This window comes from Equus przewalskii, unplaced genomic scaffold (assembly GCF_037783145.1).
Source record: "Equus przewalskii isolate Varuska unplaced genomic scaffold, EquPr2 ChrUn-13, whole genome shotgun sequence".
Classification (NCBI taxonomy): domain Eukaryota; kingdom Metazoa; phylum Chordata; class Mammalia; order Perissodactyla; family Equidae; genus Equus; species Equus przewalskii.
In genome coordinates, this window is record NW_027228750.1 from 10,819,805 (window position 1) to 10,847,291 (window position 27,487).

General features: G+C 39.4%; 1 protein-coding gene across 4 annotated transcripts in view; it reads left to right on the plus strand.

Annotated features, from left to right (window-relative positions):
• The window catches only part of VAV3 (vav guanine nucleotide exchange factor 3), a 352,547-nt gene that overhangs the window by 129,315 nt on the left and 195,745 nt on the right, over window positions 1–27,487 (plus strand). For 2 of the 4 annotated variants that reach the window (XM_070608038.1, XM_070608039.1), the window contains exon 1: window positions 13,446–13,531. The exons of the other annotated variants lie outside the window; for them this stretch is intronic. In XM_070608038.1, coding sequence (XP_070464139.1) covers window positions 13,472–13,531 — 60 coding nt within the window. In that variant the 5' untranslated portion in view covers window positions 13,446–13,471. Of the gene's footprint in view, window positions 1–13,445; window positions 13,532–27,487 lie in introns of those variants that run through there. 4 annotated transcript variants of the gene reach the window in all.

Below are 27,487 nucleotides of genomic sequence, written 5' to 3' on the forward strand. Positions count from 1 at the left end.
ACATCCAATGTATGTCTCATATGATCTCAAGTATGTATAGTATGTCCAAAATGGAACCTTTAATTCCAAAATTCCTATGAATGCTTCTTCTTAATCTTTCATTTTAGAAAATGGCAGCATTATCTGCAGTTTCTAAAATCATAATTATTTTGGGCATTATTTTGATTCCTTTATTTCTCTCACCACTCATTTAAGCAAGTATGGCTGATTCTGTCTCCAAGATCCATCTTGACTTTGTTCCACCTTTCTCCGTCTCCTTTGTACTTCCAGGTATTTTATTATCCATTGGATCTCAGGTAAAAGACTACCTTTCTTGACTTCCCTGGCTAGTCTCTGTGAATCACTGTTCCCCCAGTCCTCCCTATCACGTGCACTTGGTTTTGTTTTCATAGCATCTTAGCATCTAACATTTTATGGTTTATTTGTTTACTTATTTTTTGTTCCCTCCTTTGAGAATGTCATCTTCACCAGAACAAAGGCCTTGTTAGCCTCGCTCTTCACTGTATCCCCACCACCTAGAAGAGTTCTTGGTACACAGTAGGTGTTCCAAAAATATTTACTGTGGAAGGAATGAGTCTCTTTTGCTACCACCTTTGTCCGAGCCAATATCATCTTTTTCCTGGACTATTACAGTAGTGTCTTAACTTTCCAGTTTTCCCACTTCCACTCTCGCCTTCCTCCAGTCCATTTCCATAGAGCAGCCAATATGATCTTCTAAAAGTGTATCTCAAGCTGTGCCTTTCCTGGCTGGAAGCTCTTCAGTGATTTCTCTGAATGGTCTGGTCCCCGCATAGCCCTCCAACTTCATCTTACTTCCTCACATCTGTTCTCCTGTGGGCACATAGGCTGTCTGCCATCTCCTAGAACACACCAGCTACTCTCTCCCAACTTTGGGTCTTGTCACTTGCTGGTCCTCTTCCTGGAATGTTCCTCTCCAATCTTTACACCGCTGGCCCCTTTTCTTTGAAGCTTTATGTCACAGTTCAAATGTCACCTCCTCAGGGAGGCTTCGTCTGAAATGAGTTTTCCATCTTTTACTGACCCAGAATCAAGAAAAGTTTCTTCACAGCACTAAATACTACTCATAGTTGTTTTATGTTTTTGTTTAACATATTTTCCATGTTGGCTTCATGAGGATGGGACATTGTCTCCTTTATTTTTGATTGTTTTTAGTGCCTATCACACCTCCTGGCAATCCATGACTATTTGCCAAATCAGTGAATATACGTGCTATAGCATTTATATTTCTGTTTAGGTGTCTGAAAGCACTTTGTCTTCAGAACTTTGTGTTCTAAGGGTATAATAACAGAAACGATTATTTTAGGAAACTTGAATGTCAAGATTAGTGATGCTTCTATTAAATCTTCATCCATATTAAGTCTAAAATAGAAGATTGCTTCTTTATATTGTATTTCTCCAGAGAGAGCTTCTGAGTCAGAGGTACTTCCCAACCTCTGACTAATAGCACAGGACAGTGGATTTATGCTAACTGCCTTTTTACACCTTTAGTCATCTAAGTCATTAGGAAGTTTGCATTGTTTTCTTTCTGTTGTCTAGGAATTAAGGAAAATTTGCCCCTCACTGTAAATTATAAAGGGACTAGAGTACTGTTTTCTCTTTTAACTGTATTGGATTGGAAAGATTTTTAAAAATTGGTTATCAGAGAAATGAAGGTCAGATATTTTTGTCCGGCAACCCCAGACTTGAGAAAAGGACAAGGCAGTTGTTGTTATAACTGTTGTCATAGAGTTTAATCCTGCAATCATCACACTTCCATGCTGATACAACAGATTGGAGGAAGTGCTTGGGCAGTATGTATATTTTTAAAGGCACTGCGAAAAGCTACGTAACAAATTCCCCCACCTTCGTTTGTTTCCACTTAAAACTTAAAAATGATATATTTCCATTACTCTGAAAAGTACAGTTTGAGGCATCCATATTCTCATCACCAAGATTTAAGAGGTATTAACATTTTGTTATATTTGATTTATATAATTTTCTTTCCTTCTTTCTTTTGTATAAAAATATGTTACATATGCAGCTAAAGCTTCCATGCTACACATGAGTTTTCTTCTCTTTCCCTAGAGTTGAATACGTATATGTTCAATCTGTGTGATACCAAGAGAAGAAATAGTCCTTGTTTGTAAGAAGTAGATAGCAATACTTTTTGAAGGAGAAAGTTAAATTGTTAAAGACAAAATATTTAGTTTCTTTGGTGAAATATGTTTTGCTATTTCAACTGGAGCCCTGTACTAAAGGTTCAGAAAAGTTCATAGCCTATTTTTTTGCCCAAACTTGAGTTAAAAACAGAGATCACTAATATTTAAGACAACAAACAGCAAACAATCTACACAGTAGTAAGTTATTTCTTTTTAACAATTATGGTCTCATAAAATTTAATTAAACAAAACTCCATATATGTTTTGACTAAAAGAATCAAACTTCTCAGGGAGGTCAGGCACATGAGTGGAGGCCTGTGGACTGAACTCTTTTTTAATTTTTCCCTTCATGGTGAGAGTAAAATGGGAAGAGTGAGGGATCAAGGGGAGACTGAATACCAGCTGTGTAGAGACCCAGCTTCATGGGACTGTCCTCAGGCTTCACCTGTGTGATAGAATTTATACTTTTATTACTTATGTATGTATTCATAAATGTTACTTATCTTGTTTGTTTTACATGCATATATTATTTACGTAAATGACAGTTCAGCTTATTTTTTAAACATGTTTTTCCGATGAATCTCTAGCGGTGTATAAAGTTGTAGTTCATTATTTTAACTCTTCTAGATAATACCAGTGTAGAATATATCATACTTCCTTTATCGAGTCTTCCTCCTTCCTTCCAAGGAAGCAAATAAACTTGGATCTGTGTGATTCCTGAGTAGTTATTACTAAAAGCATGATTGCATTTTAAGATAAAAAATGCTCTGGGTGCATTTCCACTAAACTTAATTGAGGAGAATACATCTGAGAGAGTGCAGCCGTGTTCCCGATGGATCCTGATTGATTGTGTTGGGCGTGGAGACTGTGAGATTAAACAGCGCGGGGGCTGTTCTTCCTCTGGGAGACCTGCCTTTGGGTGTATCCATGATCAGCTAAATCATCAGGGCATCCAGATCAGCTCTGGGAGAGGGCTGCTTCTACCACAAGATCCAGACAAGAGCCTGCCCTACTCTCCTGACCCCCTAAAACTTGGCCCAGGTGGCAAACTGATCAGAGCAGTCGGTCTGGTCAAGAGTTCCCCCTGGGCCATTTAATGACAAGTGTGCTCCCTGTTACGCTTTCTGAATTAATTGCCTCTGTGTGAATGGTGTCTAGTGCTTGTGGGGGTGACCATGGGGATCTAGCATCCTAAGTCTTTAGTTGCCAGATGAAATTGTCAAGTTGAGTCCAGAGAGCAAACTCAGCAGTAAACTGCATTTTTCTTCCCTGAAAGCCATTTGCTAATCTATGAGTTTTTGCATTCCCCGCCCCCCCCCTTCTTTAGTTTTTGGCCTTGGCACAGCTCTAGATTTATGGTAGCTCTGAGAGATAGTGTCCTGTCCTATGGTCAATGTTCTCTTATGTTCTGCCAGTCACTTGAGAGGCACTCTCTTTCCCGTCTCCTCAACCTCTGCCTGTGGCAGGGCGTCCTCTCCTGTTATCTGGGCCATTGCAGTGGTTATTTACCTGGTTTCCCTAATTCCCTTTGGCTCCCCTCCAATCTGGAGTAAGTTGGAAACTCAGCCCTGATCCTGCCTCTCCTCTGCTCTTCATGAGCCTTTGATGGCTCCTCTTGCTGCGGAGGAAAAGGCTCACTCTCCTTAGCACAGCCTTGGAGGGTCTTCACAGTGTGGCCCTGATGTGGCTAGTTTCCTGTCTTGTCTACCACACGGGCCTTGCTGTGGCTGCTTGTTTACCGTTCCCCAGACCTGCTGTGCACGGGCATGCCTCATGCCTCTGCTTATGCTGCTACCTCTACACCAGATGCCCATCTCTGCCTCTGGAAATCCTTGCTCTTCAGGATTTAACATCTGTTATTGAAGGGATATTGCTGTGGGGGTTTGGTGGGAGGTAGGTATCGTCAGCCTTTGGACGTGCGGTGGAGTATATATTGCACTAGAGTCAGGGGACCCAGCTAAAGACTGGGCTCTGGCCCTGTTCAATGATGCTGCCACCTATAAATGCCCAGGACAGGTTTGTTGACATGAAACGATGATCCGTGTGAACTTAGAACCATCCTTGAACCTCTCTGTGCTTTAGTTTGCTGATTTCGAAAATGAGGGTTTGAATAGACATTCTCATAGATTTCTTTCATATTTTTTCTTTTGTACACTTTTCTATACTTTCCAATTTATCTACAATGAGAATACATTACTTAGAAAATTTGAGGTGCCAGGTTGAAGTTCTTATGACTCAAAGCAGGCAAACATAAATGAGTCAAAAGAAAAAGCATTAGGCCTAACTATCAACGAACACCTACAGACAGGCCCATTTGGCGTTGGAGTGAAGTTTCTGAGTGATTTTACAGTGCCAGGGGGTTTGCACAATCAGGGGCAGAGATGAGATTGTGTAACCCAGGTCAGGACATTGTGAAACTGTGAAAGCCTGCATGTGGTCAGTGTAAACCAATTAAGAGATTGACAATTATTTAATTGAGCACCACTATATATTTGGCACTAAATGAGGGCTTTTGCACCAGCTGTGTCATTTAATCCCAGCAGCTACTTTGTGGAATTCATATGGTTATTTCAACTTTATGTGTGAGAAAACAGGCTCAGAGAAGTAAAGTTACTTGCCAAAAGTCACCCAAGCACAAAGTTTTCAAGTCATTATTAAAACATAGGGTCATCAGATTCTAAAGCCCACATTCTTTTTGTTAATATGTCACATTGCCTCTGTTAGGCAGTGAAATAAGTGCCTATGTATGACTGTGGAAGAGACCAGGATTTTGGAGTTATTGCTCCGAGGTAACGAGAATCTTAAACAAATGGTACCCTGATTATTGACAGACAGTACTTGAATTTCATTCCAAATATCCATCTTCTTAAAAGAAGTGCTTTACTACTGTTTCACAAGCTGTTTTTCTTAGCATCTCTGTCAATCAGGATTCTTAATTCTAAGCTGTGGAAACAGGCTCTAGCTGATTTAAATCGAATAGGAAATCCCTTAAAGCACGTTGAGTGCCTCTCAGAATCTCAGGGGTCGGGGTTGGGGAGGCTCAGAACCGGGCAGCCAGGATCAGTGCCTAAAATCACACCACTGTACTTTTCTGGTGGTGGGAGCTGGCCAGAGGCACTGTCCTTGCCACCTGACGGTTTTCTTGGACTCTGGCCACTGCTGCTGGAACACTGATCTGGATACTGCCACCATTTGCCATCACAGTATGTCCACATGTCTTGCTTTTTCATTTTTCTAACTTCCAGGTCAAAGTCTGGGGCTGGTATATCTGATTGGCAGAAAGTAGGTCATGAGCCCAGGCCATAGCTGCAGTGGAGGTTGAGATGTGAGTATTGGGTACTTTTATTTTTAGAGTAGGAGGTGGGCTCTTCCTCCTAAGATAGGCATTCTTCAAACGTAGGAAGGTGATTCAGAGACAACAGAAGCCAAAGAGAATGACAGATAGAGACTGTAGCATCGAATCCTGTTTACATTATCATTTATTTTATAGGGTGTGTTTTCTCCTCCTTTTTATAATAAGAAAACTGAGATGGAATTTTTAATTCCCTTGGGCTGGAAACTTTGGCAGTCTTCCTCACTCATCATCTGGAATCAATTAGTATTACTAAACTCTACTGATGCTTATAAATCAGGTTCAGGTCTACCACTTCCTCTCTTTGACTGGAGCCATAACGCCAGTCCAGGTCTTCCAGACCTTGAGGGTGGATTTTCTCAATAATCTCTTTCCTTGCTCTCTCCAACGCCAGTTTCTTCCCTTGGATCCATCCTGCAAATTGCTGCCAGAATACTCTTCCAGAAGCACTGTTTTCATCATGCCTCTTCATTGCTCAAAATTATTATGGTTAACCATTGGCTGATTTAGGAGTCAATGACCTTTAATAAATGATATGCCAATTTGGATCATTTCTGATTTGGATCCGTTTAGTGGCTAATGAAGGAGAGTATTGAGGAGGGCGTTGGCTCTTGCTGATGCTGTCTTCTGCCTAGAGTGTGATCCCTTCTCTTTCAGTTGTCTGAATTCTACCTTTTCTTGAGTGTAGTTTGTCTCTCCTTTTCCATTAAGTCTCCATGCCATTCCAGACTTCCCTATTGGTCTTTCTTTCCTTGATTCTTAAATATTTATAATCTGCATTTCATAGTTTATTATTTAGTGGCATTTTAAAATTTCGTCAAGTACTTTTAATTCCCATATTCTCATATCCCTCCCTGTCCCCCTCCGCCTGCTCTGCCACCAAGTCCTTAAGGGGAATAACCATGACATGTGTTTATCCTATTCTTGGTCTTAGACCCGTAAAATGTTCCTTGTTGGTGATTAATTGAGTGGGAAACATATGACCTTGGATGTAGATTTCTAGTTAGTGTTATATTTTTTAATGATATTGGAAGGAATGAACTTGATTTAACAGGTTCTGGATCAATCATTGCTTGGACTTCTGAGCTCTATGCACTGTATACTCCATTTGGAATTTAATGGTGAATACATTAAAAATAGTCACCTGAACCACAGCTGTTCACATCTGATATTGACTAGGTACATACAATTAACTTTCACTATTCCTACTCTTTGGAAATCCGTGTAGAAATAATAAGGAAAAAGCACAGCCATTATCAGGGTATTTCAGTTGATGAAAAGAGACATACCTGTAACACACACAGGAGTTAGGTTATTTTTCCTAGGATTTTTCCTTGTATCTATTATAGGATTTCCCACTTTATATATTTCTTTGCGGCATCTCTACATTGGGATTGTTACTCACTGTGCACAGATCCTATCTATGCACAAGAGTGTCATCTTTGCCAGATGACAGAATTCTAATTTAATCTATTTAGCTGTTGTGCTAACTTCCCGCGAGCCAGAACTTGTACAGCTGTGTCTCCCTCTAAACTTTTGTTAATGATATTAATATTTCTTTGTTAACTAAATATTCTAAGAATATGTGATTTTGTTTAATTTTGTGCTTGCCATTATTAATTTTGTGCTTACTCCCAAAGGAAGGGGTAAGCAGTGGCTTCTGTAATGGCAGGTATCTTGACGTGAAGCATAGCACGGTCCATTTGTCCACTCGTGGAAAATGGTGTGGGCTTATGACTTCCTGTTGCAACTTGAAAAACCTTAAAGCAAAACAAAAATATCAGCCCATATTATCTAATCTGTGAATTATTCTCGTTCCATAGAAGTCTCGTTCCATAGAATGCCTTTTAGAACTCAAAAGGCGTTTCTCAGAGGAACCCTGATTCACAGCGTAACAGCCATTCCTATGCCTTCTCTTTGGATTTGTCTTTTTCCACTTTTCTTTGTGTGTTAATAGTTTTCATATTGATTAGTAGGAGTTGTTTGGATATGAAAAACATTAACTCTTTGTCTTTAAAATGTTTGATTTTGTTTATGCTTATCTTGTTATATGATAGTTTTACTTTTTTATGAATTCCACTCTGTTGAAATGTTCCACTATGATTTCTCCCCATGAAATATTTTTCATCTTATGATAAAAATTTTTGAAAAATTTTTAGTAACCTAGAATTTCTCTGGTGTATGGTGAGAAAGTAATTGATTTTTCACAAATCTGATCGTATTTAGCCAGTTCTTTCTTATTTTTATTTATGCCTGGCCAGGTTTCTCTCTAGTTTGCTTTTCTATGTGAAGCTTTCTCAAAATGCCATCCTATTTTTAAATAAAATGTGAGCCTAGTTTTTCATTTGTGCAGGTCAGTAATCATGCTCAGTATCAAATCCTTGTAGGGCTGATTGTCAGGCTCATTGTTCCTTTGTCCAGGTCATCTGTGAGTATAAGGCGTAGAATGAGCCGTGGGGCATCACGTCTTAACCTTCTAAACAGATTTAGAATGATTAAGACCTTGTTTCCTGCACGTGGGGTGAGATTTAAAAAGGAAAAAAAAGACCTTGTCAGTTTTATTTTTTTCATCTTCTCTATGTGGCCTTCAGTGTCTTAGAAGACAATTAAATTGTCTGTTAATTCAGGACAGATTCATGAGGAAAGGACTTTTAAAAGTTGAACTATACGCATGTTCCTGAAATGAAGAGACCTTTTTGAGAATACTGTTTTCTAATCGTTTATTTCCTGTTTCTCAAAATTACTTTTTAACTTTTTACATGTTTTTCTTGCTTTTTCTTTTAATGTTCTTTTGTCTTGCTGGTTCTCCATGCTGCCTTTTCCTTATCATCCATCTTCCTTTCCTGACGTCTGGTTCTCTTGCCTAATGTTCCTGTTTTTCATCCATTTTCCTGCTGTCTTCTTACTGTTCATTATGGGATGATCTCAGGAAATCCGAATGAATGGAAAAAATGTGTTTGGAAGCCTCCCTGTAACATGATTACCTATTTGGTGATTATGTTTGGATAAAAAGATAAGATGGTTCAACTGAAACACTGAGGGGAAAAATATCTCATAGATTGACTAACTGAAAAAGCCCCAATCCTAAGAAAACGTATTTTAATCTTGTTACATAAATATAATGATTAAAGCAACGTTCAAATGAAACTATAGTTTATGAATTTTCATGAAATAGTATCATTTCCTTGGGTTATAACAATTTAAAACAACTATCATAATTTCTTTAATGATAGATGAAAATAGCACATATGAAATTGAAAGTGTGACTGGAAAGTCTGACTTGCTCAGTTCCCTCAGCAAGACCTTCATTCTTGTCTGGTTCTGAGAAGAAAACACGCAGCTCCTCTCACCCCTTTCTGTCTATTTCTCTTCTGTTCTCCTCACCTGGTGGTCTGCTGCTGTTCTGAAGGTGCGGGCGCGCACTGATGGAGGGGCGTGCACTCTGCAATAAGAGCGGGAATGCCTCAGCACGCCCACACCTCCAGAGTGCATGTTCCCAGACTCCCAAAAGCTGGAGCTTGGTTTTAGCCTTGAGAATCATGGTCCAGGATCCTGCTGTTGGAGTCCGAGAGTCTCCAGGTTTGCCCTGTCAGCGGCAATTTATTACCAGAATTTTATCAGCTTTTTCTTGTGTGGCAAAATGTTTGTCAAAAGGGGAGAAATTATTTCAGAAAATATAGTCTTTATAAAAAATATAAAAATACAGTTTTTACAAAAAAAGAAACATTTTGTAATTGAAAATGTGTTGTTTTTACTATAATATGTCGTTTTCTAGAAACACTAAATTATACTGTGGCTTGCCTATTCTTGAAATCTTTCTAGCAATATTTCTCTAGGAAATTAAAATTGTTAAAAAAATGCAAATAATTTTCTTCACTGTAATGTATAAAAATAAAAGATGTTTTGTAAATTATTTCTGTCATTCTCAATTTCATAATGTTTGGGTTATTTGGGAAAGAATTGTAACCTAAGTGCAAATTTGGTGTTTGAGGATATAGGATAGAATGAGATTTGTCTACAGAAATGGATTGTATTCTGCAGTAACTGCACACGTTAATGCCTTTGCGTAGTAACTTTTATGTACTGTTTTGAAATGTTGTTTAAATATCTTCTCTCTTAATGCATTTTAAATGTATTTTTCTGGTCCCCTTCCCTTATTTAAACTCCTTGGTTTATAGGTTTTTGGTTTCCTTCATAATATTTAGAAATGGGATCTTGTACATTGGAAATGCTCATAAAATATTTGTAATTTGACTTGACTATAAATTAGAGGTGTATTGAGGATCCCGAGAATCCAGATGATGCCTATGCCTTGTTGAGTGGACTGTCCAGGGACTAAAAACCTGGTACTGACACAGCAGTGCTCTTTTCTCTCGAGAAATGTGATCTCCCTTGTTGAACGTGGCAAACATTTTCTTCATTCCATGTTCTTCTTTTCATTGGGAGATAGGTTGTGTTGACTTCCCATACTTTTAGGTTGTGTTTAATTATAGTCATGACTCCACCCCAAAACGTTGCTCAATTTATAGTGGACAAAGGAGACTTCCTTCAAGAAATAGTTCTAAGAAAGGAACTGCAAAGTTTGCTTATTTTTCACTTGCCAAGAATAACATAAGAAGTGCTTTAAGGGGTAGAAAAATCACAAGAGCACCTCAGAATATGTCTTAAGAATCAAAGACATAGTCTGATAAGACAACAGCCCCCTCCCTTAGGGCGGGTTCCACTCAGCCTTGTGAGCGGTTTGGAATAGCATATTTCTAGGGAAGTTGTAAAAAAAGAAATCCTCCATGGTTTAGCAGTAGACATCAGGAACTTTAAAAATGCTTGTTCCCTTTGGCCCAGAAACTTTACTTCTAGGAATTATTATCAGGAAATAATTAGACACATGGATAAATATTTAGATACATAAGTATTTTCTTCTTATCATTCTTTGTGATAATTTGGGGAAAAAACCTCATGTGTTCAACAATAGGGCAGTGACTAAATGCATTATAACCTCTTACTCTACAGAACATTGTGTAGCCCTAAAAAATAATTTTATGTGGAAAGGAAAAAAAGAGTATGTGCTCTGGGTCATTGGGGCAATGTCTGAGATTGGAACAGGTCGAAAGTGTCTTGTGTCTTGTGTTGTCATAGTGCTTTGAAATTGAGGATGACTTGTTGGGGCAGCGGATCACTGATGTGGCTTTGGATCGTGGGTTGCCTTTCCTGTGAGGCTGGAGAGCAGGGGTCAAAAGGGACCTCCAATATAATTAAAGCAAAGACTGTTTCTTAGTTTTTGCCCTTAGTATAATTTCCTTTTCCAGTAGTCATGAAACACAATATGAACCAACAAAAATATTATATTGTAAGAAAATAATGTGTATAGTTTTAAAATCAATTTGGAAAAGGATGTGGCTGCTTGGGCTTTTGCTGTTTTATGCACCTTCCCTGCTTGTGTCTTTTCTAATCACTTTTCATTAAAAGCATTTTCTTTCTTCTTAGGCCTAAAGTGTTCTCTGCTTCATATTTGATTCCTGTGTTCGATAACAGCCCTTGTTCGTGAGCCTTTTCTAAGCATTAGCATTACTTAGTCCGTATGTGTTCCATATTTCTGCTAAAGATGGACATTTTGATATCGAAACTTGAAGACTGTCAGCTAAGCCTCTCAGGACATTGTGTAAAATATCCCTATTTTGAGACCTAATTAAATATGTATGTTGAAAGCATATTTCTAAACAAGCATTTGGATTCTGAAATCAGTCATCATCGTTCAAGTGTGTGAAAATAGCCAAAATTATGTCTTGCCTGATCGTCTGAACACTGTTTTTCTGTAAATTATTAAATACCAACACTTGCTCTTTATTTGTAAATGTACAAGTTTCTTTAGAGGAACAGTAACATTAGCTCAGTTTCTGTTCCCGCTGATCCTGGACCTGGACACTGAAATATATTGCCACGTTCACTACAAACGAGGAAAAAGAAACTCCAGCAAGCATATTCTACTGCTTTTAAAGAAACATTTCTTTAAAGTTAAGTTATGTTTAATGCTTTTTCAAGGCAAAGTCAAACGGTCAAGGATTTACATGGATTGCTAGCATCTTTTTCGTCTCAGGCATTTGCAGAGCTTAGTCAGACAAGAGTGGGAGTGTGTATGAAGAACAGTGGGGCTAGGCTGTTGTGCCAGTTGTGACCTTGCAGCACTAGGGGGCGCCCTTCACAGGGATGTACTGTGTGCATAATGTGCAGTGGCCTTGGAGCATCATTACCCAGCCCTTCCTTCCAGCTCATCCCTTGGAGGAGCAGGGGTGTTATGTGGAATCAAATTGAGGCTACAAAATCAAATCTCATATGAGTCTCTCTAAAAGCCCTATTTCAATATATAAGAGAAGAGAAATCAGATTGTTTTTTAGTATAGGGATTAGTTACAGTCTCGACTACATAAGGAGAGAAGCAGCAGAGTTAAGTTCTAAATGTTGACTCTAACTGCAATGCAAAGAAAGTTGCTGTAGCTTCTGGCCCTCTCTTTTTACATATCTGTCTAAAATAAAATGTTTGAAAAAGGATCAAGAAGAGAGCATTAGCATTTGCACTGAAATGACCTTTCTTGGAAAAGTACTCTGATTTCAAATGATTATTTTGACACCTAGAAACCAAGTTTCTGTGGCTTTAAGTAATACTTTTTTGGATGATGATGATAAGCACTAGAAAATAAAATCCACTGTGTATTTGTGTGTAACATTTGTGGTTATGTCAGGCTTGTGCTATAAGAGCGTTAGATGAGTGAAACCTCACTTGGAGAAAAAATATAATGAGTGGTTAGGATTGTTGGTCATGCTTTATATTAAATTAGAATATTAGTATTTTCCACAGCAAGGAAAATGGTGCCAAATATTCCTAAGTATGCTCCTACCCTCAAGGGTTGAAAATAGTGAGAAGTTGGTACTGCTGGAAAGTAAGTTATTATATATTGGTTTACATCTTATTCTATATTTATGCCAGACAGCCTTCCCCCACCTTCTTTGGTGTGTGTGTGACTCAGTTTACATTTAGTTCAGTTGCCATTCAGACAGATTTGGATATGAAGAAATTAAATCGGGAACATTGGAAGTTATATTTGTGTTACTTCAATTTTAGATTTTTTTCAATCTGATAGAACCTGATATCTTTCTTTTTTCGATGAGTGAACACCAAAACCAGAGAAGGCAAATAAGGAAACTAATTTTGAATCAGGAAACTTCCCACAGTTAATTGACATGCCAATAGATTGTATAAGGCACAAATATGACATGATACAACTTGAAGTAAAATCCAGAATGTATATAGCTAAATGAAAAGTACCCTTTCAGGGGCCAGCCCAGTGGCACAGTGGTTAAGTTTGCATGCTCTGCTTTGGGGGCCTGGGCTTCGTGGGTTTGCATCCTGGGCACGGACCCGTGCACTGCTTATCAAGCCATGCTGTGGCAGGCATCCCACATATAAAGTAGAGAAAGATGGGCACAGAGGTTAGCTCAGAGCCAGTCTTGCTCAGCAAAAAGAGGAGGTTTGGTGGTGGATGTTAGCTCAGGGCTAATCTTCCTCAAAAAAATTTTAAAAATGTGCTCTTTCAAAGTGCTATAATTATCTCAAGAAACAGTAAGGTTGATATTCCTCAAAGAATTTTTGGGTCTGTCACCTCTCCATTATCACCTTCTTTGATCAGCTCTACTTTCGTCAGTCTTAAGCTTTGCGCTTCTGATAATATTTTGTTTGAACAAAGGGCTGGCTCCACAGAGCAATAAAGAAAAAGTCTGAAAAACATTTCTGTTTGCTGTGTAATTCTGAAAGCGTCTTTGCATTTAAAAAAGTTCCTTTTTTGAATAAAAGTATAATGTACACCTATTAGTGAAACTTCAAACAATATAGAAATAAATAAAAACAAAAGTGAAATTTCATAGCAGTTTCACTTTCTAGATAGCTGCTGTCTTTGACAGTCTCGCATATGTCCTTGTATATTCTGTTTATTGGAAGCACAGGCTGCCATTGGGCCGCGGATTGGGAGGTAAGGCATGGGTTGGGAGCATGGGGCCACGTTGGTGCTGCAGCCAGGTCTGAGAGTACCCCTTCCTATGTCTACACAGGCCGTTTCCTCTGTACAGAGAGCGGTGGAAAGGCAAGAGAGCTTCTCAAACAACCTAGCTTTTAGAAGGGAGAATTAGAGTAAATGCTCAAAAATGCATGAACTGAATTATAAATTCAGCTTCTTTAGAATTTTCCTTTGTTGGTTTGTGTTCGTTCCACAAGGCTATTTACATCAAGTAGGCCTGTATGTAATTATTTTTAACGTTTTTAATCCAAACTTATCTAGATTAATATTTAGGGGAAAGCTGAAAGAGAATATATTTTAAGACTGTGCTTTTGTGTTAATCTTTCCATGACTTCTCTCTCTATATGAGTGGTTCTCAAAAGTGTGGTCCCCAGACTGACGGCATTGGTGGCATCTGAGAACTTGTTAGAAATGTGAACTCTCAGGTCCCACCCCAGGCCTACTGAATTGGAAACTCTGGAGGTGAGGCCCAGCTGTCTGTGCTCTAACGAGTCCTCCAGGTGTTATTGATGCAGAGTGAGGTTTGAGAACTACTGCTCTAAATAGAAGCAGAGGTTTAAAAAATTTTTAACTTGGTATTTCCCCTCTCTCATTCTCCACTCACTTTTCCCACAACCTGGAAGCAATAGGGGTATTGAGGCATAACATCATTTTTCCTAAGTGCTCTACTCTTTTATGTCTCTGCTGTTTTTCTATCTTGCGTGTTATTCTCCACTGTTGTCCGCATAACACATCTCTAATCATCCTTTAACATGTTATTCCAGTCTAACTCACTGGAAAACCTCCCCAGCCCATAGATCCAGTTGGTCTTGACTCTTTTTGTGCTTTCTGGAGCCCTGTGAATGCCTCGTTCACAGCACTTCACATTGGATTGCAATGGTTGGTTTTCAGCTTCTCTTTTCCACAGTATTGGGAATCCCTTGAGGAAAGGGACTGAAAGTTATGCTTCTTTTTATCCCTGACACCTAGTGGAATTTATGGCAGGTGCTGATACTCAATAAATATTTATTAAGTGAAGGATGAAGTGAAAACTAACAATAAGTAACGTCTCCAAGCTTGAGAATTACTAAAGGGCAAACTGGTGTCATAAGAAAGCTAATGTGGCTGGGATGTGAGTTCCACTGACTGTTAGACCGTTTATGTGATTTCCCTGATACTGTTTCCTCCTGTGTAAAATGGGCATAATTCCTACCTCACAGGTTTTTGTAGAGTTCCTGACACACAGTCAGCTCTGAAAAATGGTATCTAATAATAATCATACTAAAATTAGTACCTTCTTCCACATTTCAGTAATTTTAGGACTTTTACTATCCTACCTGGAAGTTAAACTATATATTTTTTCACTTATCTTTTAAAGTTATTTTATTCATCAGAACCAGAAAGTAGATTTGAACTTGATTGAATTAAACTATTTAATGTTTTTAGGAGGGGAAGGTAAGAAAAATGAATCAACTATATTGGTGGCAAAAAAATTTAAGCAGTATGCCCTTATGATATGAAAAAGGTTTTTATATGGTAAACTTATATAAATATACTTAAAGGTTTTACTTTTCTTTACAAATGATAGTACATGTCTATTTTTTTTTTTAACTCCACTCACCAGACTACTCAAAAATTATTGACTCTGCCATGATTCCTAGGAATTTATTTTGTGAGGCATTTTTTTACATATACCTATAAACATAAATATAAATCTTTGATCCTTATTTAGGCCAAAAACAGATTCCTATGCTTTTAAAGGGGTTGAGGGTCAAAAAATTGTGCCCATCATATATTGAGGGAAATTAATATTTATACATTTTAGTAGAAAAAGCATATAGAGCCTTTCCACTGAATCATTTGCATCAACTTATAGAACATGTCTGGACAGTCCAGTTCATTGGCACCAGTACACAGGTCTTGTTTCTAAGAGAACTGATCCCCCAAAAAATAAGTGGCCAAGTTGTGCTACTATTGGCTCACTGTTAGGAGTCGGAGGTATGGCAGCTTAGTTGGTTCGAGTTAAAGCTAGAGACCTAACTAGCCCATCATTTCGAGATGAGGGCCTGGGGCCCAGAGAAACCACGTGATCTGTCCATGCTCTCACAGTGAGTCACAGCTGGAACCAGAATCAGACTCTCTGTGTAGTCCCATGCTGGTTGCATGATGTTTTGAGGCAGTCATGATGACAAAGCCATTTTGTAGGAGCCACTTTGATATACCATTTGATGCCAGAGACTTTTTGATGTGGCCTGAAAAAAATAACACAAAGCTTTCCATTTTGTTTTGTTTGTTTTAATTCAAGTAATCACTTACCCCATTCTTGAACTTTCACCCCATCTTCAACTCTGGGAGTTACAATTTGTTGGGATGGGAGTTAAGAATGAAGTGAGGATCAGTGTGGGCATCAGGGATTTGATGGGGTCAGGAGTATCTTTCAGTTCATTACTTCCTAACAAGCACAGCTCTTTTGACCTGGCCTTATCAAAATAGCTGCTTTGAAACATCCAATTCAAAATGTCCCTTTGGACCAATCATAAGGATCTGAATGTTCTATTTCACAAAGAGCTCTTTGCATCAGTTCAGGTTTCCTCTCTCTATAGTGTTAAAAGACCCCTGACTTATCCAAATTTTTATAACTGGATATAAATGTTTGAGTCTAGACGCCACTGGAGGGTTTTATCCTCTTAATTCAAGTTGCTATCAAGTATCTCTGGAGGAAATAACCCTAAAAGACCATCCAGATTTTAAAACCTCTTAAATATGCCATATTTTGACAGGGTATTCATTTTTGGGGGGTGTTTAAGACAGAAGATAATAAAAAGAAAACAGAGAACAGTATCTAAACAGAAATATATTATTATTAGACCACAACGTATCATGGCACAGAAGCCGATAGGAGGTGGATCCATTCTGGTTCTCTCCGTCCAAGGAATTTTATTGTGCCATAGGGATTTTGATATAGCACAATGGCTGCATGAGGGATGCCATCACGGCAAGGGTTTAAAGGCTATAATTTACTAAGTTATTTAGACGGGAATTATCTTGATAATTTCATCTATATACAGCTGTTTTCTTATTCAGTGCTGTTCCATTCCTGGAGACTGCCAGGAGGCAAATCGGCTTGGCGGGTGAAACCAAGCACTGTGTGTCTGGTGTCTTCCATGTCTGAGTCTGTTTTCCAAGGTTGGCTGGAAAGAATATCTGAGAAACAGCTTCTGAAGAGGATGCTGATGACTCCTGAATAACTCTCATGAAAGAATTTTGAACTTCAGTGACTTTCTTTTTGTCTCTCTTTTTGTCGTTTAAGTAAACTATATCCATTCTTCCAGGTGAAACAGTTCACCTGAGGTTAAGCTGGAACAAAATATCAAATAAAAAACTGCCTCAAAGGAAAAATTGGACCAGGAGCATCAGAGTACAGCACTGCATGCTGATTGGTTTCATGCTGCCCATCAGGGCTGTGCTGTGTTTCTACAGCCTTTGAGAGGATTATTTTCTCAAATATAATACTTGGACTCTCAGGTAAATACTTAGACTCTAAGGGAAGTTCAGATTATCTCTGATGAACCACATACACTCAGAGGAGATCATAACTAACAAGTACTCCTTACTCATTGCAAAATATCCATGTTCCCGAAAAAGAAGCCTTCCTGGGCACTTAAGGTAAAATCTCTTTTAGGATTTAAAGGTCATAGGTAACAGAGTTCTAAACCAGCAGTATTGTTATACGACTTCAAAAATAACTAAGTAATTCAACTAGTTACTTCTAAAGAGAAAATCAGAATGAAATTGGAATGAAAGGAAGAGGGGATCTCAAAATGAAATTAAATAATAAAAATAAAAGTTAATCTTAAGCTTTTTTCCTAAATCATAATGCAAATGGATTTCGAAAAGCTGATTAAATCCAATATAATTTATGTGGAAAGGAAAACTTAATGTGCCATGATTGCACATGATCCTCAGCAAAGGCTGAGAAGCAGAAAAGCAAGATGAGGGGAAAAAAGTATGAATCAAATGTATCTATAAAAACCTTACATCATTAGTACTGGTCTGTGTGTGACGCTTCCACCCCCCTCCCTGCACACACATATACACACACCACAAGTAGTTGCAAATCCTTTGGTAGGAGACTGGCTAATTGCCAGCCAATCCCAGATTTGTGAATCCAGCCTGACTCATGTTCAGGTCTGCAGCCTTGATGTGAGATATCCCAGTCTCATGGATCTCTGAGATTCTTGATGGCTCTGGGTCATCTATTTCAACCATTGTCAACCAGAGCTATCTTTGGTCCCCACAGGAACAGAATCACATTTCTGAATAATGCCTGGATTTAATCCTCTCTTTAATGCATCTTCTACACTGTAATAAAGGAGAGTCAGATCAGATTTCCTAAAGTTTGTTCAAGTAGACCTGTTCCTCTGGGATTTGGTGTGCCCAGCAGTACATACATTGGGTTGACCCTTTTTCATTATGCTTGTCATATCCATTTCCTTTACCATCTCCCAGGTTTATTCCATAATCAATTCAGAGCTAGGCTATTGTTAAAACAGCTTCCTAGGTTCAGGCTTCTTCCTCTGAACTATCTTGTGCAGCCACCAGATTAGTATTGTTAACATATTGCTTTTTGACAGTTCATTCTCCAGCTCAAAACCTTTATTGGCTTCTCATAATATAAACAATAAAGGTCAACCTCCTTACCTTAGCGTTTAAAACTGTCTGCCTCCAGCTTGCCTCTTCAACCCTATTTCACACTCACCCATTATGAACCCGTGGTCCTCATCTCCAAATATTTGCTCCTATTGTACATGCCGCTTGGTTGTTCCCTTGTTCAAATATAGTTACTGAGCATCCATGTGCTGTGTGGTTTCCAGGTACTGTGGATGCTGCAGTGAACAGAGCTCACAAACTCCCTGCTCTCATGGAGCTTATACTGTAGTTCAGGGAGACAGATAATAAATAGATATGTACTATTTCAAATGTGAGAAGTTATAAAAAAATATAAAAATGGTAGTGAATTATAGCACAGACACTTTCTCTTTGAAATCCCGTAGCCCTAGCTGGCTCTCCAATTTATCAGCAGTAATCATGAGCTGTCTTGATTTTTGTGGTTTTGGTTTCCAGCATGTGGGCCTGCGCATGTGTGGGCTTGCTTGGTTTCTCTAGGTAGGACACTTGCTTCTGGACCACAGTGAAAGGACTGTACCTTTCACTACTTTGTAGCTCTCAAACCGTGTGGCATCAGTGTTTCACATGGGAGGCAGTGTGTTTAGTGGTCAAGAGCACCCACACCCAGGGTGAGAACACCTGTTGGCGGGTGTTGGCTTTCCCATGTACTGCCTCTGTGACTGTGACCTCTTTAACCTCTCTATCCGTCAGCTTAGCTATGTCTAAAATAAAGATGATTTTATTTTCTTTGTAAGGTTGTCATGAGCATTTAATAATGTTTGTAAAGTGCTCAGCACAGAGCCTGGCATATACATGTGTGTACTAATGTATAATAGCACTCAATAGTTTTTCACTGTCGTTTTTGTTTGGGTAAGCTTAACTTTAAATACATATAAATATTTATGCTTCCAAACAGAGAAATAATCCTTAAAAGAAATGAGAATATTATGTTTCCTTACAGTCTTATTTGCCACCCAGAAGGAGGAGCACAAGCTGAGGGGCTCCAGCTTTGAGCAGTCATAGACTTCTAAGTGGGTTCTGTTGTGTTAACTGCTTCTCTTGTATTCAATTTGATAGTACAAGAAGATTTTACATATAAATTAATTATTTCCCCAGGTAAACTCTACACCCTGAGTTTAAGATGTGGAAATAAGTTAGAATTAATTATCGTATGCATTTTTCTTTGGCATTTTATTATACATGAATTTGTACCCAAATGCTATAAACCAAACTTACTAATAGAGTTTCATAAGCAATTAGTATGACTACATAATGAGGCAGTTCTAGTTTAGTAAATAGTAGTGTCTTTGTTACTTGTTGAAATTTACATGGGCTTTATTGGCTGTTGTTGTAACAGTATATGTTTCCTGTTTATTGGTCAGAATAAAAAGGCATAGGAAGTTACTGTTATGACGTGTTTATATTTTCATACGAATTTGAGCTACACTAATAAAGGAGTTATTTTAGGCTATGAATATATGGCATTTATATTTCCATAATACTTTAGTGTATTGTAACACTGAAAAAGTTTTCCTATAAAATATAGACAAGGCTTCTATTTTGGCAAAATATAGAAAAAATACCCCACACTTGCTTTAGCAGTGTGATGGTGGATTCAGTAGCAGTTGAGTTTAGATGCTGTAGTTGCTCCCATGGTGTTACACACAGACGAGGGTTCAGGAACAATGGGCCATGGTTTAGATTTTGAGGTGTTTACACTCCTTGGGAGTCAAGATATCTGAGAATTAAGGAGCTCTATAAGTCAAATCTTACCTAAAGGTCCAACACTAAAGGTACTGACAAGATCACCTGCTTTTAGCAGATGTGAATATTCAGAACTGGGTTCAAATCCAGGTTCTGCCATCGACCTTACATGTTGTGAGAAATCACTTCACCTCGCTGACCCTTAGAGTGTCCTTGTTTTAAAGTTAAAAATCTCATATAACTCATAGGTTTTGTGAAGTAAGATTAAATAAAACCAAGCACTTAGCCTAGTGCCTGACTGTCTTAGGCACTCAATAATTATTTACTAAATTAAAGAGTGAAAGAAAAAGTATCCTGATTCTGTTTGTCTTTAAGGATTAAGAAAGCTGTTCTAGTATCCAGGCCAGTGATTTTTAACACTGGCTGTATATTAGACTCACCTGGGAAGCTTTTAAAACGTCCTGAAGCTCGGGCCCCATCACAGATGGTTTAAGTCATTTTATGAAAATGAGTTCTGGATATTGGTGTTTTTCAAAAGCTCTCCAGGTGATCCTGACGTTCAGCCAGGGTTGAGAAACATGGGTCTTAGCCATCTGAGAACCACATTTGTGTGGTTGTCTGTCTTCCTTAGTTGAGTATATTTTGAAACGCTCTTGCATGTATCCCTTCTTCTATGTCGTGGTGCCTTGGGTCAGCCTGTGTGCTTTGTGACCTGAGCTATTTCAGTAGTCTCTCTTCTCTAGTCTCCTTTCCACCAGTCTGTTTCATTTTGAGTTAAGCTGTTGAACTGCCAGCATGGTTATCCCAGAAAACAAATCGGAACATGTTACTGCCCTCCTTAAAAACCTTGTCTAACTCTGTGGCCTGTGAAATGAAGTTCTAACTTTCACATGGCATGCAAAAGCCGTTGGCAGTCTGGATCTAACCCATCTTAGGATGCGTGGGAAGTTGTATTGTAACTTGTCAAGTTTGATAAATGCAGCCAAGTCAGAGGGGAAAAGCCCCTGTTGGGAGGTAGATATTTGGGAGTCCATTCTCATCACAGTGCAGACTGGCTCTCAAACTTTGGTGAGTTTATTGATCTCTGGAACTCACTGTCCTTCCCTGTTTAGGAGAAAGAACAAGAATAAATGGGGTTAGAAATAAATGGAAGAAAAGAATGATGTTGGACACTTTCTCAGTGTCCATTTGGGCTGCTATAACAAAATACCATAGACTGGATGGTTTACACAACAGAAATTTATTTCTCACATTTCAGAGGCTGGAAAGTCCAAAATCAAGGCATCAGCAGATACGGTGTCTGGTGAGGGCCCACTTCCTGGTTCATAGATGTCTTTTCGCTGTGTCCTCACATGATAGAAGAGGGGTGTGAGCTCTCTGGGGTCTCTTTTATAAGCACTAATCCCACTCATGAGGGCCCTGCCCTTATGACCTAATCACCTCCCAAAGGCCCCACATCTCAGTATCCTCACATTGGGGATTAGGTTTCAAAATATTAATTTTGGGGGGATATGAACATTCAGTCTATAGTATGTGCTAAAAACATTGGTGCTTTTGTGTGAAAAATGCTAGAATGGTGGGCCTGGTCACCCCGTTAGAAATTCAGATCTGAACTCTGATGTCCCTTCCTTGAGAAGCATTCCTTAAAGTCTTGGATAAAGATGTCCCTTTCTTACATTCTTACAAGCACTGTGCATCATTCCTCTGTAACTCTTCCCACCTGGGTCATTGTATACGTGTATCTTTGTGATTATTTGCTCGTCTCTCTCCCAGCTCTACTGTGAGCGCACTATGGGCAGAGGACTTGTCCAGCTTGTTCAGTGAGTGTCCACAGGGCTGAGCCTGGTAATGGTAGGTGGTGAATGTCCTGATGGGTGACTGTCAGATTGACTGGCTGAGACAAGGATTAAGCAATTGGCATTTATAGACAGCGGGGAAATGTGAAGCAGAAAAGGACTGTGTGGAGGGGCAGTTTCCTCCTTCCCCAGGGCTCTCCTCTCCCTTTTCAGAGGCTCTTTAGCACTTCCCTGGTTCCACTGGGAAGGGCCGTGGGCGTCTAGAAGTGTAGGCTCTAGCTCCGATTTGACCACTTTGAGTTGTGGGGTCTTTGGGTTCCACGTCACTCTTAAGCTACCACCTGCATTTGTAAAAAGAGGAGTTTGGCCCAATCTTTTCTTCACTATAGATCTATTTCCTTTTCCACTATATTTCTGAGTGCTCTGAAGGGTTTTGTCTGGATTTGTGTTGTCCAATATGGTAGCCATTAACCACATGTGGCTGTTGAGGACTCAAAATATGCCTGTGTGAACCGAGATGTGCCGTAACTGTAAAACGTGCGCCAGATTTTGAAGATTTAGTATGAAAACACAATGTAAATTGTCTTGATTTTTATCTTGATTACATATTCAAATGATAATATTGTAGATATATTGAATTAAGTTATATGGTTAAAATTAATTTCACCTGTTTTGATTTTTTCTGATGTGGCTTCTTAGAATTTAAAAATTATGTATGTGGTTCACATACTTCTTTTGGCCAGCTCTGGTCTAGAAACTCCATTTCTTTCTGTATTTATTTTTAATAAAGAATTAGTTTACTTCCTTTTTAATTTTTCAAGTGCATATGAAATGAACACTTTCAAGCAATATGAAATGACCAGTGTTGCCAAACCAGCCAGAATGAAGAGACATTTAAGGACTGTCATTTTATTCTCCTAGTCTTGTAGGCAAAGGTGTGATTTCTGTTAGGTGATTTGAAATCCGAGAATAGCTTGCAGGCACTTTGTTATGCTCTGTGAGCAGTCCTGCGGCTGGGACAAAAGATGGGGCCTCTCTGGGCTGACCAAAATGGACATGTTCTTCTCCCCTGTCAGATCCTGTCACTCTGGCATTGCCTTTTGGTTCCTGCACTCTATGCCATTTCATCCTTTAAAGTGGTAATAGCCATGTGGGCAGCGTTCAGGAAGCAGAGGTCTTTGTAAGTGAATTGTGTGACTTTGAAAGTGAGCCGAGTTTAGAAAATGTGTTGACTTTGCCCTGGCTGTATGATTTGTGGGCAGCTTTGAAAATTCATTATATTTTCCAAGTCCCTTAAGTCACATAGAACTCTCCCAGTCTATTTCAGATCTCATAAACAACCTCTCCTCTAGCCTGATTCTAACACATAGGACACGTCTGCTTACAGTGAGTTGTGCGGAAGCCATGGTGGGTTCCGAGGGAGCTGGTAATGACATTGCTACAACCTCAACTGCTCTGCTAGTCATTACTGTAATTGTACAGTGAGTAATCGGTGTTTACCTACAGGGTCCACAATTCTATTCCCATTCTTGGTAGTGAACACATTAAAATTGCCGTATAATCTTTGTAGATTGTATCTCTACTCTCTGCATAAAGGCAGGGAATGATTTGCAAATAAGATTACATTTTCAAAACTACAGTATTTCTTTTACTGTTGTCTACAAACAAGTGAATTCTTTCTTATTTGCCTACTAAGTTCAACACGCCTAACAGACCAGTGTCAGTTTAGGAGAAGCAGTGAGGATTTGTGTTCCTTCTGACTTCTAACTAGAGAATTATGCATCCAGACAGCTAACTCAGCGCTGAGGAAGTCCAGGTTTCATCTGCTTTCGTATTCGAACTTGGGGCATGGTTGAAACTGTGTGTAAAAAAAAGTTGCTTACAACTCCTTTTACTTGGTGTGAGAAAATTAGCATTGCTGGTCCCAGTTTGCTTTTTTCTGCCTGCTCTTTAGTATGAAATTAATTTTGAAACCACCTCTGTGAATTATAGTAAAGTGAATTTTATGCTCTGCTAGAATTTGTCTGGGTGGTTCCAGAATCTGTCTGGAGCACAGCAGGCAAGGTGGCGGGGTAGGGCTGAACAGGGGAAATGTGGAGGCAGAGTCAGGCTGGAAGGGGACAGGGGAGCAGATCAGATCAGTTGAAGACTCATGAGTATGCTGCTAAACAATTTGCAGGGGTGACATTTAATAATTTTAAGGTGGGCATAGTGGTGATGGTGGGGTGATCAGACTGACAGTTTTGAAATGTCATACAACCTTTATGGTAGCCAAATAGAAGAGGAATTTCAAAGGAGTGAAATTGAAGGCATGGGGACAAAATTGGAAGGCTTTCCAATAATTGAGGCCAGAAATAGAGAGGACCTGGAGCAAGGCAAAGGTACAGGAAGAGAGAAAGAGTTGGATCTGAGAGAGTTTAAAAGGATCTGAGAGAAGTTTGATAGGATTTAGACCTGGGGTGTGAAGGTGAAGTACAAGTCTAGAAAGTTCCCTACTGGCTAGCCAGGTGAGGGAGAGGAGTGAGACTGTGGGCTCATTGGCAGTTGGAAGCAGAGCTGGTTCAAAGGAAAGATGCTCTGTTTGGGGTCTTTAGAGGCAGATTGAAGAGGCCAAGACCTCAGAGGAAGCAGGCCATAGTGGTGTGGAAATGCCTCATGAGGCAAATACAGGTCTGTTTGGTTTAGAAAAGACTTGCTAATGACTTCATCTCTTAGAACCTGAAAAATATCCAGTGTTAACCAAATAAGGAAAATATTATTCAGGAAATGGCAACTACAAAAAGCTTCTCAGTGAGTAAGGTGCAGGTGACTGCTTAGAATCTGAAAGCATTCTCATTGGAGGACATGGTGTTAGAGGGAGTGGGGCCAGAGGGTGGTAATTCTCACCCATCAGGACTCTTTTAATCTTCAAGCAGAGTCTGGGAAATTCCTGACTGCCCTTCAAGATGTAGCTGGTGTCAGCTCTTCTAAAAAGCCTTTTGAGCCTCCCCTACTCTGACCTTTAGGCTGGAGGGGACAGCTGGTCTGCTCTCTCCTCTGGGCTGCACACACACTTTGTAGTACTAGGTCTCTGTTTTCACTAACCACCCTTGAGGTGTTTCCCAATAGATGGTGGGATTTTGAAAGTAGAAATTGTGTAATCTCCGTTTCGTTACCCGCAGTATGCGGAGTTTATCAGGTGTGTCTGACCCACAGTGAGTGTTCAGTAGACATTCACTAAGTAAATGTGGGAGACTTATAGACAGGATGGTGAAGTGGAAACTAGACAGAAGAGAAGGGACCTGGATTCTGGTATCACTTCTGCTACTGCTGGTTCTTTGATCTTGGACAAGTTAGTCAACTTTTTTGGGCCTTAGTTTCCTTATAGGCAAAGGAGGAGGTTGAGTGAGAAGGTAGGAAATCCATGAGTGATCTTCAGGAGGTCCCTGGATTTCTTGAGATGAAATGCAGAATTGTGTATACTTATGTATGTGTATATTAATATATATACATAGAGGTTTTTTCCTGAGGAAAGGACCAAGATCTTTCATCATATTCTCAGAGGGATTTGTGACTTAAAGTAATTAAGAACCAGTGAATTAAATGTGGTGGCTCTCGAATTTCTGTGTAGGATGGAGTTGGGAGGGGTCGCCATATGGTTGGGGGTGGGGATTCAGCTAAAGGACTTGTTAAAATTGTGATCAAATGACAAACACACTGTAGTTACACAGATTTTTATATTTATTTGAGGCAGTGAGGTATGGAGGTGATAGAGCTTGTGGGGAGATGTATGCTAAAGCTTCTCTGAGCCCATCCCTTTGCACTGTCACTTCTTAGAGCTCTTTTAATTCTGTATGAGCTGTATGTGATTCTGGTCCTTTTAAGTGTTATCTTCGTGGTTGACTAGACATGGAACATTTGGGTTTTTTTTTTTTTTTTTTTACTAAAATTCACTTTAGCAAGTTCAAATGCAATTGTTCTTAGGCTCTTAGGAGTTTATTTCTTATTTGAGTATTTGGGTTAAACATTGATTATATGGAAGCAGAAAATGAATAAATAAAAGAAAAAAGTTTACCATCTACAGTCCTCATTTTTTAAAATATAGTGTTACAGTTAGACAAGCTTAGCAGCAGTTGTTGTGAGCTATTAGCAACATTGGCTATCATGTTCTGGAACAGAGGTACAACCTTATTTATTAAAAGTACGCACAGCCACTGGAAAGCTTTTGTTTATATCCTGTAATAACTTGAGGTAGATGTCACATTTTGTTTTCTGTAGTGCTTTGCAAAGACCAAATCTTACTTTACCAATGATGATGGCCACAATGATGGCGTTAGGAAATAGCAGTAGAAGTGCAGGACATTCTCCTGTATGTGTTTTTATAGATATATAGATAAGGGAACTAAGGCACAGGTATGTACTTAACGCTTTGGTCACCCAGCTGATGAGAAATGGAGCTGGGATTTGAACCTAGAAAATCTGAGTCTTAAGCTTGCACTCCTAACCAGTCTAGTATGTGACTTTCCTAAAGGGAGGTTCTATTTTTCTATGGAACTTTACCTTTGAAGTCTCAGAAAGAATAAGTATAGAATAACTCTTGTACTTATGGTCATTATGAAGGCCTGCACTGTAGTTAGGACCCACTTAACCCATATAGATACTCTACTCTTTCGAATAATGCAAATGCATTTCCCGTGGTTCATAATCTTGATACAGAAATGATGTTTTATCATCTTATCTGGCTGTGCTGCTTTGCTTTGCCCCTAGAGGATGTGCTAGGGATGCTTTTCAACAGCATCCCACAGTATTCAAAGCAACAACTAGGTGTTTTAGGAAAGATCTAAAATGTGTTGCTAGAAATGACACTAAGCTGCAGAGTATCCTAATGGAGTAATTTACTGTGTGAAATTAGAATTGCAAAGAAAATTAAGATAATGAGTTCTGTTGATTTCCTAGGAGAGTGAAGGTGAAAAATATTGTTAGTCTGACACTCACCATCTGGTTGGGTTTAGAATTAGGCCTCATTGTCAGAGACTCTGGTGTCTGGGGTGCCTGGGTAATACCAGGTCTCTGGGCTGCCTCTGGGTTGCACCTGATGTAGTCTCCAGGCCTATCCTTCTGTCTGAATTATTCAGCCCAGCACTGTCAGGCCCACACTCCAAATTACGTCTTCTGGGGCCTAGATTTTTCTTCCATGACCCCACCGGGCACTTGCTTTGAGCCTGCAGGAACTGTGATGCAGGACCCCCACCCCTAGCCTCAGCTGCTAGATGGTCACTTCATGCTGTGGTGCTGCAATGCTGTGGACCCTTGTTGAACTGCTAAGCTTGCCTTGCACTTGGGGCTCAAGCCTGCAGCCACCTGACTGCCCTTGCAGAGCCTTCTTCCCTGTGAGGATCGCTTCCATAGGAGCCCCTATTGAATCCAGCCCCCTGTGCAAGAACCTTAATAATAGCCTTTCCGTTGGGTCAAGGAGAAGGTTAAGAGGTAAAACTTCAGAGCAGAGAACTCAAGGAGATGACAAATTGGTACTTTTTGGCAGACCTGCGTGCTGGTCCCCATGGTTCCCTCTAGATATTCTCTGTGCCATGGCTTCCTTAACTCGGGACCTTAGAAGTAGCTTATAACATACTGCTTCTGCATGGATGACTTGTTTAAATTACAAATTACAATATCAACAGCACTAATGTGCTACATAAGCAGAGTGAGAATTTGCCAGAAAGTCCTTGAAGAGAATAGTTAAAATGGGTGGCTTTATTCGTGTACAATGTTGCCATTCTGTTTT